Source organism: Carassius gibelio, chromosome A4, assembly GCF_023724105.1.
Source record: "Carassius gibelio isolate Cgi1373 ecotype wild population from Czech Republic chromosome A4, carGib1.2-hapl.c, whole genome shotgun sequence".
Classification (NCBI taxonomy): domain Eukaryota; kingdom Metazoa; phylum Chordata; class Actinopteri; order Cypriniformes; family Cyprinidae; genus Carassius; species Carassius gibelio.
In genome coordinates, this window is record NC_068374.1 from 11,874,697 (window position 1) to 11,887,402 (window position 12,706).

The 12,706-nt window shown below is 34.9% G+C and overlaps 2 protein-coding genes across 2 annotated transcripts in view; one reads left to right on the forward strand and one right to left on the reverse strand.

The window, feature by feature from the left end:
* The window catches only part of LOC127969489 (C-type lectin domain family 10 member A-like), a 423,625-nt gene that overhangs the window by 248,156 nt on the left and 162,763 nt on the right, over positions 1–12,706 (reverse strand). The window lies entirely within an intron of this gene.
* LOC127969654 (uncharacterized) lies at positions 10,139–12,386 on the forward strand. The gene is made up of 4 exons (XM_052571711.1): positions 10,139–10,481; positions 10,589–10,788; positions 11,354–11,513; positions 12,043–12,386. The coding sequence occupies exons 1-4, from the start codon at positions 10,265–10,267 to the stop codon at positions 12,216–12,218; spliced, it is 753 nt and encodes a 250-aa protein (XP_052427671.1). The 5' UTR covers positions 10,139–10,264; the 3' UTR covers positions 12,219–12,386.

Below are 12,706 nucleotides of genomic sequence, written 5' to 3' on the forward strand. Positions count from 1 at the left end.
TTAAATTACAAATTTTACAAATCTAGTAGAACATATATGAAAATGAAAATTGAAATGCATAAAATGACAAATTTTATATCCTGGCATTTATGTCTACTGTAGACTTCCAGCCATTTTCACATCTTTCTGCGTGTCTCATCCATTAGTTTGCAATATTGGAGAGCAAGCATTTGGGAGTTTTGAGAAGTTGAATGAACAATAAAGCTATAGTGAGCCCCTTTATAAAATACCTGGAGGAGAGGAATAATACAAAAATTGTTAGGTTCACTCAGTATTACTTGATCTAATTCACAAATATCTCAATTACAGTTTAGTAGAAATTAATTGTACTTAGTTGTGTTTTTGGAATGAAAACACTCCAGTACATTATAGTCAAACACATTTTTATATTGAAATAATGAAGATTTCTGTGCCACCTCAGACTGGTTGCTGGCCCCTCCCTGGCCACCCCTCTGAAAACGTCCTGGCTCCGCCACTGGAGAGAAGCCGTTCATATGTAAACTGTGTGGAAACAGTTTCACACGACAAACAAGTTTTAACGGGCACATGAGAATTCACACGAGAGAAAACGCTTAAATCTGCAAACTGTGTGGAAGAACATAACAACAAAACTAAACCTTAACTATCACATGAACTGTCAGACTAGTGAGAAGCGGTTTACACGTGATCAATGTGTTAAGAGCTACAGACATAAACAACCGTTGATAATCACATGCGGCTTCACATTGCAGAGAGACATTTCACTTGTCTTCAGTGAGAAATGTGTTTCATATATCAAGAAGACCTCAAACATCATTGTGGCAAACAGTGCAGGGGCTGAGAGCCGTGGGAACAGAGTGAGTCTGAGTGCAAGACTAGAGAGGACAGGCCTGGACTTTATGTTGTGGTTTTATTATGTCTGTGAGGAGCTGCCGCTTTACTTTTTATTTTGTAATTAAAGTTGTGTGAATGTTTACTGGTTCCCGCGGCTCTCAGCCATGCATGCCACATGTATATTGTTAGTATATGATGTAAGATTTCATAACAAATCAGACTTGATCAAAACTGCCAAAACAGCCAAAAAGGCCCCGAGTCTTACACTGGATGACCACAATACTGAGACCTGTCAGTTGACACCAGAAAGCCTGAGTTAACTAGATACTCCTCTACGAATGACTATAAAAATAACTCCTCCAGTGTTGTCAACTTTAGGCAGCGAACCCATGATAAATGAGTCCAGAGTTACATTCTGAATCTCACAGGGAAAATCAAAAGACAAAAGTGGGGTTTCCATCACTCAAGATAAAGAGCTAAAGCCTGATACCCGTTTGACCTCTTCCTTGCATGAATGACTGGAATCCTCTCTAAAACCCACATAATACAGCTTTTAAATATCAAAATGCTTCAGATCATTCCAAAATAAGGCTAAGAGAACTTGATTTTAATAATTTCACATCATAGATGACTTTCTGGAAAACCAGGCAAGCCAGGACAACACATCACAGTCACTGGAAACACCAGAGCCACATTATCACATTATCCCTCTCTCCAGCATCTCCACTTCTGAACTTCTCACAGAAAATGGAGGAACTGGTGTAAGCTGGGACCAAACTCTCCCACTGCAGGCCCCCAGACATCAAGTAAAAATCGTCGGGCCCCTCTGCCCCTGAAGCCAGTGTGTCCAGCTCGTTGTCCTCCAGTGAGAGCTCTCCAGCTGCTGCCACAATGGCAGGGCCCAGATCCTCCTCCATCTACTCTAGATGAACAAAAAACAACTGATAACAGCTCTCAGAGATGTGCTGGGCCCCCGCTATGATAGCAGCAACATTCACAAATCTTTACAGAATAAGTGGGAACCCAGCTTTCTCTATATCTATAGCTTTCTCTATGTCTGTTTTATCACGTGTTTTACCACTATTATCACTAATTTCCAATTAATTTTGTCCATTTCAAGCAGCTGCTTTTCCTGACCTTAGTAATCGTGCAAAAAAAATAAAAAATATATATTTTATATATATATATATATATATATATATGTGTGTGTGTGTATATATATATATATATATATATATATATTTTTTTTTTTTTTCTTTTCTTTTCTTAAATGGGAATGCACTGCAAGCATCAGTAGGCTACTGCCAAACTTCTTTGCCTCTAGAAGTTCCCATATCTGCTTTGTTACAAACATTCTTGAAAATATCTTACTTTGTGTTCAGCAGAAAAAAAAATTATACAGGTTTAGGATAACTTGAGTTTAATAGTTTAATCTCAACATAGAAGCCGACCCATTGTGAAGTTACAGTAGTGTCAGGCAACTGAATATGGAGGAGTTTGCTTTTGGAAAAGGATTTTATAATTTTTTTCCCTTGAAACCCTCCCAAACATTTGATATGAGGAAAGCATTCCGATTTTATAGACATTTCTATTCATTTTTATTGTGGTCAATTTTGTTTTTTCATACTTTTTGTATGTAAAATCAAAATTGACCACAATAAAAATGAATAGAAATGTCATGCCACTAAGACGAAGTGTTTTTAAAATAAATTTCACATCCTAATGTGAGTAGCAAACAAGTAAGTGATGCTCAACCTTATGTAACCTTTATTATACATCCATTAAAAGTGTACTAGAGTTTTCTTTCCTTTTTTTTGGTTCGGTGTGTTCTGACTTTTGACATTTACCATTTAATGTTTAAAATATCTAAAGTAGTACATCTAGGGATGAATATTAAAATGTTTATGACATGATGATTTATAATATTTAAAGATTTGTTATTTTTATAAGGCCTTATATACTCATATTATTGAATACTGTTGAATTTAATATTGAAATCCTTTAAATGGATGAGATGTCATGGGGACTTTTTATCCCCCAGTTGTGTAAAAGTCTCGTCATCTTCATTGTGCAAGGCCTTCTCCAGTACTGATACAAATTATGTTTTGTATAATATCTGAGTTAATATTTGTTCATAACAAACACTAAAAGCAAAATCTGTACCTTATCTATTATTTTCATTATGATAATTTGATTAAAATTTCTTCAATAAACACAATTTCATTGAAATGCAGGCACAGAGGCAAATTTAGTATTTCTTTTACAAATGTATTGTATAAATATATAAAATAAATAAATTACTACATTTTTCATCACACAGTCAATTTTTTGTATATTTTATTTTATTTGAGTGACTAACAACAAATCGAAATATGAACAAACAGTAATAAAGAGAAATGACAAACGGTTTGATTTTATAATTATAGCCTATTGTTGTTGTTTTTTCGTTTTGTTTGAAAAAATGGAAATATGAAATGAAGCTATGAATTAACTGTATATGCTCTCCCCCTACACTAACCCTATCCCTAAACCTACACATCACACAAATCATTCTGCATTTTTACATCTTCCAAAAAATATTTGTTGTGTTTATTGATCCATTTCCCCAGGGGACTGATCCACACAATGAAGGTGATCTCAGGTTTTACTATCCTTGAGGGGGCTATTTTAAACAATGTAGTATAAAAACAACACACAGTCATTCCTATAATTATTGGACCATTTCATAAACGGTGTAATGGTTGTTATACTGTACAAACCATATTATGCTGTCTCTCTGTCAACTACCCAACCCCTAAATTTACATTTTCAGAAATCATTTTGTATGATTTATAAGCTTGTGTCCTCATAAAGACCTAAAAGAAGGTCCCTACAAGGCCAAAGTTTACTGTTATTTCTGTACCTGTAGGGACATTTGGTCCCCAGAATGTCTGGAATACAAGTACACACATACGTTTACATTCATAGATGTTAAACTTGATGTTTATAGAGATGTACTTAGTCACGTAACTCTGTCTTTAGAAATGTACATGATGAAGAATAATTCTAGAAGATATACTTTAATCATCAAACATAAAAGAACAAGGAATAATGCAGGAGAAAACCAGATAATCAATGAGAACTGACAGAGACTGACAGAAAACAGGGAATTTATACAAGAGCAAACAAAGGGAACTTAACAAAGAGCATCTAAAATAAAACTCAAATTAATCTGTTATTAAGACAAATAAAGAGTATCGGGAGAAACTGAACAAAGGAAGACCAAAGGAAGCAATGAGAATCCAACAGAGAATCCAAAACAAACAGACAAGTGACGGTAATGAACATTGTTCTAACATGAATGAACAGTACTCTAAACAAGTACAAATAAAAAAAGAATAGCAATTCACCACATATTAAAAGTGATAAGGTCTGGGAGTTTTTTAAGCTACCCCAAACTTTGGAGATTGCACGATACCAGATATCATAAAATGATAAAACTGTCTATTTTCCTGAACAATGGGCAACTTCAATGTGATGGTGCATGTGTTTGCTTCTGGTAACATCCGCCAGTTTCCATTTGTGAAGAAATGTGATATTTGACTCCAAACACAGGTAAAGCAGATGTCCCAGAAGCAAACACAAGGACATCCTCGAGGGTAACTTTAATTTTGTCCCCACCATCCACTTTCTCTGCTGCATCTCCATCTGCAATAAAAAAAAATCCACAGTCGCACATGTACGAGTCTACAGTCTGCCCCGACCAGGGGTGTGATGTTGACAAAAATGATTATCTCTAGATTTTCTGGGATTTTATATGTATTTATATTTTACTGAGTGTGTTTTGTGTGTGTGTGTATATTAATTATCAATTAATTTAAACTTATTTTTACATTTTATGAGCATTTTTACCTTTGTAAAGCATTTTATTTTTTTTAAAAGTGTTCATTATCTTTTGTCAAATTCTTAAATTTAATCAGTGAATTATGAAATTGGTATAAGCAAAATTAATCTTTGCAATGCAGGGGAAAACAAAAAAACTGCATCTGAAGTTGCATCTGATGTATCTACACACTGTTTTGTGCAGGATGTGAATAGTTTAACCTGCAATTACAAATCGATAAACAGTGTTTTGATATATTAAACATAAAGCGCTGAATACTGATATTTGAAAATGTAAATAAAAAGATACTTTAAATGTGAAATTAAAACTGCCACTAGGTGGCAGTAAGTCACTGTTAATTAGTGATTTAATGTGATTGAACCGAATCATTTAAATGGTTCATTCATTCAGGAACAAAACACCTTCGTGTTGCTCAGAGACTCAAAACAGTGATGTGGCTGTGTTTGAAATTATTATTATCTTATGTAAAAATGCAACATAAAAAAGAAATATGTTGTCTAAAACACCACTTCACACTCTTAACTTCTTGTTTATTGAACTATTGTAAACAGTAAAACGGCACTCTTTATTTCTCGAGTGAAGAACCGGTTGCATCGGTTTTCAGATCACCAGTAGTTCTTTCAGACAGTTCGATTCAATAAACCGGATGAAGAAACCGGTTCACTGGTTCTTTTGCACTCAACGTAATGCCGTCATTGGCGATGATTGCCCTTGATTCAAGCTTTGGGTTTACCCGCACTCATAACACTAGCACAGAATCAGTTCAGAATCAATCACCAAAAGAATCAGTTCAGTTCAGACACTCTGTGTGTCGGTTTGCTTCACGCTAAATCACACATGCACAGTATCATCAGCTCATCGGTTCACGAATCAGACGCGTCTGACAGAAACGGTTCTTGACTCGTGAACGAGTCAATGTTTTGTTCGTTATCTGGCTCGGTTCATCACAGCAGTTCAGTCAGTGTACTGTTTGAGTACATGAATTACTCCGGGATATTGGTTTGTTTGAACTCTGAGAGAGTGTCAGCCACATTAAAAAAAGTGAACAGCATAAAGCTGCAGTCGGTAACTTTTGACACGGTTAATAAACAGAACTGCTTGCGTCTTGCGGAAGAACATCGTAGCCGGAACTACTTCTCTCTTTTTATGTCTATGAAGAATCACCGCCGCGGTACCCCCGAAGCAATCTAAAATAGTCCGAATATAAACACTTATTATAGGTGCACCCTAATGATTCAGGACAAGCTAAAAACACGGTTTGGAAAATTGATTCATGGTGTACTCACTTATTATATACATTTTGTAAATTTTGAACACAAACAAAGTTACGGACCGCAGCTCTGATTGGTTGTTTTTTACCGGGAGCGATGGAGTTTCTGCAAATGGCAATAGGACCACTGGGAGGAGCTTGATTTTTCTCACAGAATATCTGTCTCATATTCTACTGTCAGGACATAATGACAGGTTTAACAAATATGTAAAAAATACATTTTTAGAAAAGTTACCTGCAGCTTTAAGTCATTTGTGGATTAATGCGAACCGGATATCACAAACTGCTTTGTTTTGAACTCTCTCACAACAGACCAGGAAGAGAAGACTGATGAATCAAGTCGTAGTTTTTGCTATTTTTGGACCAAAATGTATTTTCGATGCTTCAAAAAATTCTAACTGACCCTCTGATGTTACATGGACTACTTTGATTAGGAAAACCTTGATTTTTCCAATGTCTTCATGTACAAGTTGCAGATGGATCTTAGCTGGACAATCTCTTTGCATTCAATCACATTCCTAAGAATGTAATCCTTTACCACACAATATGACTTGTTATGTGCTGCTATCTTCTGGGCCTGCAGGCTGTCAGTGTTGTCTGCTGCCTTTTCTACTCTCTCCCTTCCACGCTCATGGGTTTGGTACTCTGTGTTGAAGTTGTTTCTGTATGATGGATGATACTTAGCTTCCATTTACATATTATTTGCAATAAAGAGCCTCTTTCTTTAATTCCTGTGCCCTAGGTTCAATAACTTTCCAGCCTGGTTCCTTGTGTTTCCAACTCTGAAACTGTGTAAGCTCTTCAGTTTTGCCCTTGAACTTGAAGTTTGCTTTGTCAAAGAAAATTCACTGATTGGGAAACAAGAAGGAACACCTTCTTAGAGCTCCTTCAGATTGAACTGACAGTGATTTGACATGGCGCAGAGAGTCCCTTTTCAATGATTATGATTCACCAGATAAAGAAGCCTTTGACACTTGTAAACGATCTACACTCACCTAAAGGATTATTAGGAACACCTGTTCAATTTCTCATTAATGCAATTATCTAATCAACCAATCACAAGGGTGTTGCTTCAATGTATTTAGGGATGTGGTCCTGGTCAAGACAATCTCCTGAACTCCAAACTGAATGTCAGAATGGGAAAGAAAGGTGATTTAAGCAATTTTGACCGTGGCATGGTTGTTGGTGCCAGACGGGCCGGTCCGAGTATTTGAAAATCTGCCCAGTTACTTGGATTTTCATGGGCAACCATTTCTAGGGTTTACAAAGACTGGTGTGAAAAGGGAAAAACATCCAGAATGCAACAGTCCTGTGGGTGAAAATGCCTTGTTGATGCTAGAGGTCAGAGGAGAATGGATCAACTGATTCAAGCTGATAGAAGAGCAACTTTGACTGAAATAACCACTCGTTACAACCAAGGTACAACCTTGAGGCGGATGGGCTACAACAGCAGAAGACCCCACCGGGTACCACTCATCTCCACTGCAAATAGGAAAAAGAGGCTTCAATTTGCACGAGCTCACCAAAATTGGACAGCTGAAGAATGGAAAAATGTTGCCTGGTCTGATGAGTCTCGATTTCTGTTGAGACATTCAGATGGTAGAGTCAGAATTGCCGTAAACAGAATGAGAACATGGATCCAGCATGCCTTGTTACCACTGTGCAGACTGGTGGTGTAATGGTGTGGGAGATGATTTTATGTTTTCAAGTGATATATAACTTCTGATGATTTCTAAAATGTGATAGAGAAAAAGGCAACGAGGAAGGCTTTTTTTTTAAACCAAGGTCAAAGCTCCTTTTGTAATGTAGATTTCTGAGGGTGCACTCTTGTCATAAATTCATCTATTACTTTTCCTACATAATTTTTAACAAAAAATATTGGTAAAATATATATTTGGGAGTCTTGGACCTTTCCAACGATATATAATTTGTCAAGATTAGATTAGATTTGATTGTAATATAGTATAGTCAACGTAGGCGTCCTGTATACGGGACGGGGTGACATTTAACAGGTTAACATGAAAAGGACATGCTCCAAGTTTTTTATTTGTGATCACAGAGGCCTGCTTAGTTCTTTTTGCTAGTCATGTATTGCTAGTCATCTCATTCCCATGTGTGCCATATTTGTAGGCGATTGAGAGGAAAATAATTATACTGTACTATTAAAATATCTACATTGAAAGAATGAAATTGATCACATAATTTTTTTGTTGTTGTCTAAAACAATAGTTCTCAACCTGGGTAATGTTTAGAGGTCACATCTAGGAATGCAATGTACAATTGGCCATTTATGGCAAAACTGAACCAGGAGAACAACCATACAAGTGGCTAGTATTGTCCTATGAAATTAAAGGGAATGTAATAATTATGGTTAAAATAATTAAATATAAAATATTTAGATGTGGATATAAATTGATTGATAAAAACAATTAAATTAAAGTTATTTAAAAAGATGGCAAACTCTGGCATAAAAGCACTCACTTTCCATGATCTAACAAAATTGAACATTTTGGTCAGCTTTATGGACACAAATTTTTAGTTTACAATTTTCATGGTTTGGTCCATCTTTGTGAAGATGTAAAAATCCATGGTAATTTGGATTTATTTTAATCTTTTCCATATGAGAATTTCTTGGGTCATCTTAAAAAACTGGTTAGAGGCCCATGAAATCCTTTGACACAAGTGATCCGCAGGTTGTCTGAAATTGATGAAGCCAGCGCCAACTGTAATCTTAATGCAAAGACATCCAAAGATTATAAATCGGAACATACCGAAGGTCCAGTACCACAATTTTTCACAGGACAAGTAAAACAGTTTAAAGTGTTGTCCATGGATGGTGCAGTTATAAAAACTACAAATAGAGATTCCTGCATCAAAATAAAGAACAAGTTTGTTTTGGTTGAAAATATTATTGTTGATAGGGGAGTGTAATATTTTGTCGGTAGGGACTACAGATGCAAGGAATCATTCTTTGAATACCCTTTTGACTCTACAGAGTTGGACATCTTCGTGGTTTCTAACTTGTCTTTTACACTGAAACATTTTCAGAGAGTGGAGAGTGTGCAAAAATATGTCAGACTGCCATTTCATGACAAGTTTGTTGTGATACCTTTGCTGCATTTAAACAAACCACACGGCAGCTATTGATTTACATTATACTTAAACATTTTTTTGGTAGCATGCAGTTGTTTATGGGTCCAGTAAATCTGCAGTTTATATTTTGTTGCTTTCTTTGTATCTGCGGTACATGTTGTGTGCAATTACAGTTCCCAAAAATAGTCTCTCTTCTCACATTATCCACTCAAAAGTGTTCCTACAGATTATTTTGAAAAGGCATATAAATGACTAAATTACAATTTTATTTTGTTTAGACAATGTATCACATTGTGATTTTTGAAAAAACGAATGAAGTAGAAGTGGTGCCTTCCAATTGGGTCAAAGAAAATGAATGTATGTGGCCACCAAATAAAGTGGATGTTGTAAAAGCCACAAAAAATAAGGAGCAACCTGGGGAAGGATGGACTGCACACAGGGTCAGAATTATATTTACATCGAGTAAGTATTACTTTATAGATTGTGTGTTGAAATGTTTCAGATACGTTGGCCATATATATATATATATATATATATATAAATATATAATTATTGTAATCTTTTGTAGACAGTTACAGTGAGGCAAGATTAAAACTACCTGAAGCTGCCGAACACACAGACCTTGCAACAGATAGGGAGGATTCCCCAATTAAACCCAAACGAAGAAGAATGTGAGTTGTCTTTATTTGTAATCTATGATTATATTTAGTCAATGTATTGAAAAATGTGGCAGATATGTATGTATATGATATGTAAGTAACAAAGTGATTCTTTAGGCCAAAGAACCTACTTTTTCCTGGAGAAGATGAGGATGAAGAAATCAGTGTTGATCAGTCAAAAGATAATGCAAAGAAAAGGTAAGTTTCCATTAATTTTCTTTTTTTTTTTGTCTACTTATTTCTTACATGACATATAGCTTCTTTCTCTTTCTCTGAACAGAAAAGAAGAACTGCCTAGAGCTCCGAAGATCTTTCACTCATTTTCTTCTGACTCCCAAAGGATGCAGAAGACTGGATCTACTCTGAAGTCTGTGTTGGCCAAATCTAAGCCAACAAAATTGTAAGCAGTATAAGTTGTTATTTTGAGTAAGGTAATTGATTAATTTAACTTGTGAAAATGCCTAAAATGATCTGTTCTAACTTTCTTCAAATCCCCACATAGTTTACCAAATATCCCTCCTAATTCCCAAAGTCATCATACTTCTAATGTACCTAAGAGAACCCACACACATTCAGTTTCAGAGAAGCTGTATTTCTCCTGACTTGTTTGAGATAGATTATACTCTCCCTGACCCTTTTCAAAGAAGTCACTCTCCCCCTGACCCACTGCAAAGAAGCTGCATTTCCCCTGATCGGCGTCAGAGAGGGATTGTTTATCACCAGCCACAAGGACTATTAAGACATCAAGCTGTTCTTGAAACTTGTAAGTATTTGTTTATTGGGAAATGTGATACTATCGTGTACTACTTTTACATATTGTGTACCATATGGACTTAGGGGGTTTATTTCAGTTTCTTGCTTTTGTTTCAGCCCTCCTGCGTAACATTCTCACAAATCAAGAGATCATGATGGACCAAATGAAGATAATCTATAGGACAGTTCAGGGTCTAAAATCTGTCAGTGAAGAAGACATAGGCCTTGAAGCAAACCTACTGCCAGTAGCTGATCTTCAGTCTCTGCAAAACTTGGAGGAGCGATTGAGAAAATTTCCTGACTTTCAAAAGCAATTGGTAAGTCAGTTATATTCAAGACATATGTTTTGTTTAGGCTTACTAAAGGCATGTGTGTGTGTGTGTGTGTGTGTGTGTGTATGTGTATATATATATATATATATATATATATATATATATATATATATATATATATATATATATATATATATATATATATATATATACATACATATATATATATATATATATATATATATATAAATATATATATATATAATATTTGTTTGTTTTTTTTGTATGTTTTGAAAATGTAAAACTTAAGCTTGGATGAGTTGGTTTCTTTTGATGAACACAAAGAAGACATTTTGAGGAATTTTGGTAACCAGACAGTCAAAGGTAACATTGGTAAAAAAAAAAAAAAAAAAATATGGAAGCCAGTGGTTACCATCTACTGTCTGGTTAACATTTAAAACAAATTCTGCTGTGTTCAACAGAAGAAAGAAACTCATACAAGTGGAGGTGAGGAAATGATAGCAGAATTTATATTTTTGGTTGAACTATCCCTTTAGTGGATAATTGGCATTTTATTTTAACAATTAATAAAATAAATGTTAATTCACAGATAAGCATGTTGGCAATGAAAGGTGGGACAGACACCAGAGATGGAGTTTGGAGAATAATGACAGCAACAATCACAAACTCCCTGGCCAAGAATATAAATATGCGTGGTGTTAATGGGAAGATCAGCTTTAAAAGCTTGCAGTTACGAAACATTGTTCTTGGTAAGTCTGTTGTGAGCATGACCACTTTTAAAAAAAAAAATCGAATTAATTTAAAATTGTACAGTCTAAAACATTTTTTTTTGTATGCCCAGTACTTCAATTTCTACAACTGTTATTTTAAAACTGTATCATAATTTAAAGTTTAAATTGACCAATGCAATAAGTAAACAACTGTTTAAGATTATTAAATGCATTTTTTTGGGGTGAAAATAAGATGTTATGCTTTGAATGCGTTACATTATCAGTACTTCAACGGTTCATTGGTTACTGTTTACACCACAGTTTCCATATATAAATATTTTTAAGGTTTTTGTTTGCTAAAATGGTCTTATTTGTTATAATACTGTTCTCAAAGTCTGACAAGCCAGTTAGTCAATCAATTATGCCACATAAGCAATCATTTCCTGTATAAAATGTAACCAAATCAACCTTATTTTAATTTGTTACCTAAATTTATGTACAGTAGGTGGATGAATGTTTCTATATGTATGTTAATTTTGTATTATTCATTTAGTATTTTGTCTTTTAGCTGCTGTGAGAAAAAATCGCCTCACACAACATGCCACCGATCAGGAGATTGAATCAACCATTCAAAGATGGCTTCAGCTTGCTCCTGATCGAGATGGAGGAAGGAGAGAGCGCTTAAGGAAAAAAGAGGCCCAAATAGGATCACTTTCTCCCACACACGCACATTCTGATGTGTAAATTTTTTTAATTTGCTCTATGTTTGTTTAGAGTAAATAAGATTATAATGTTCAAATTTCAGTACTAGATTTATTTTAGATTCATTTAGTTAGGTAGCTCATATAGCGTTCACACAGTTGCACAACTCTAGCTATCCTTTCTTTTCTTTTTTTGGCTTGTGCATTACTAAAGCTTTTTGAAATTATATGCTCTTTTACGGGTTGTAATAAGATGTTACACTTCGAATGTACAAAATAAAATAGCATTCACACTGTTACACAATTCTAGGTGTAATATATATATATTCTTGGCTGGTATTATTGTTAAAATTTAAATTGAATAAAATATAGAATTTTTCTGTAACTTATTTGTTCACATGGTTTGGGTAAGATAAGTCTGGGTTATGGCTCAGCTTTGGGGTTTCTGGTTAAAGGGTGGTGTTGATATGGTTAACTTATGGGTGAGAATTGGTACCAATAATAAAACCTGTTTTGGCCCAGTTCAGGGCA

Excerpts from the sequence above, each read along its gene's own strand:
- LOC127969654 (XM_052571711.1), top strand. The coding sequence starts at position 10,265 with ATGTACCTAAGAGAACCCACACACATTCAGTTTCAGAGAAGCTGTATT. Across the intron at positions 10,482-10,588 it reads TCAAGCTGTTCTTGAAACTT|CCCTCCTGCGTAACATTCTC; the intron begins GTAAGTATTTGT and ends CTTTTGTTTCAG. Across the intron at positions 10,789-11,353 it reads CTGACTTTCAAAAGCAATTG|ATAAGCATGTTGGCAATGAA; the intron begins GTAAGTCAGTTA and ends GTTAATTCACAG.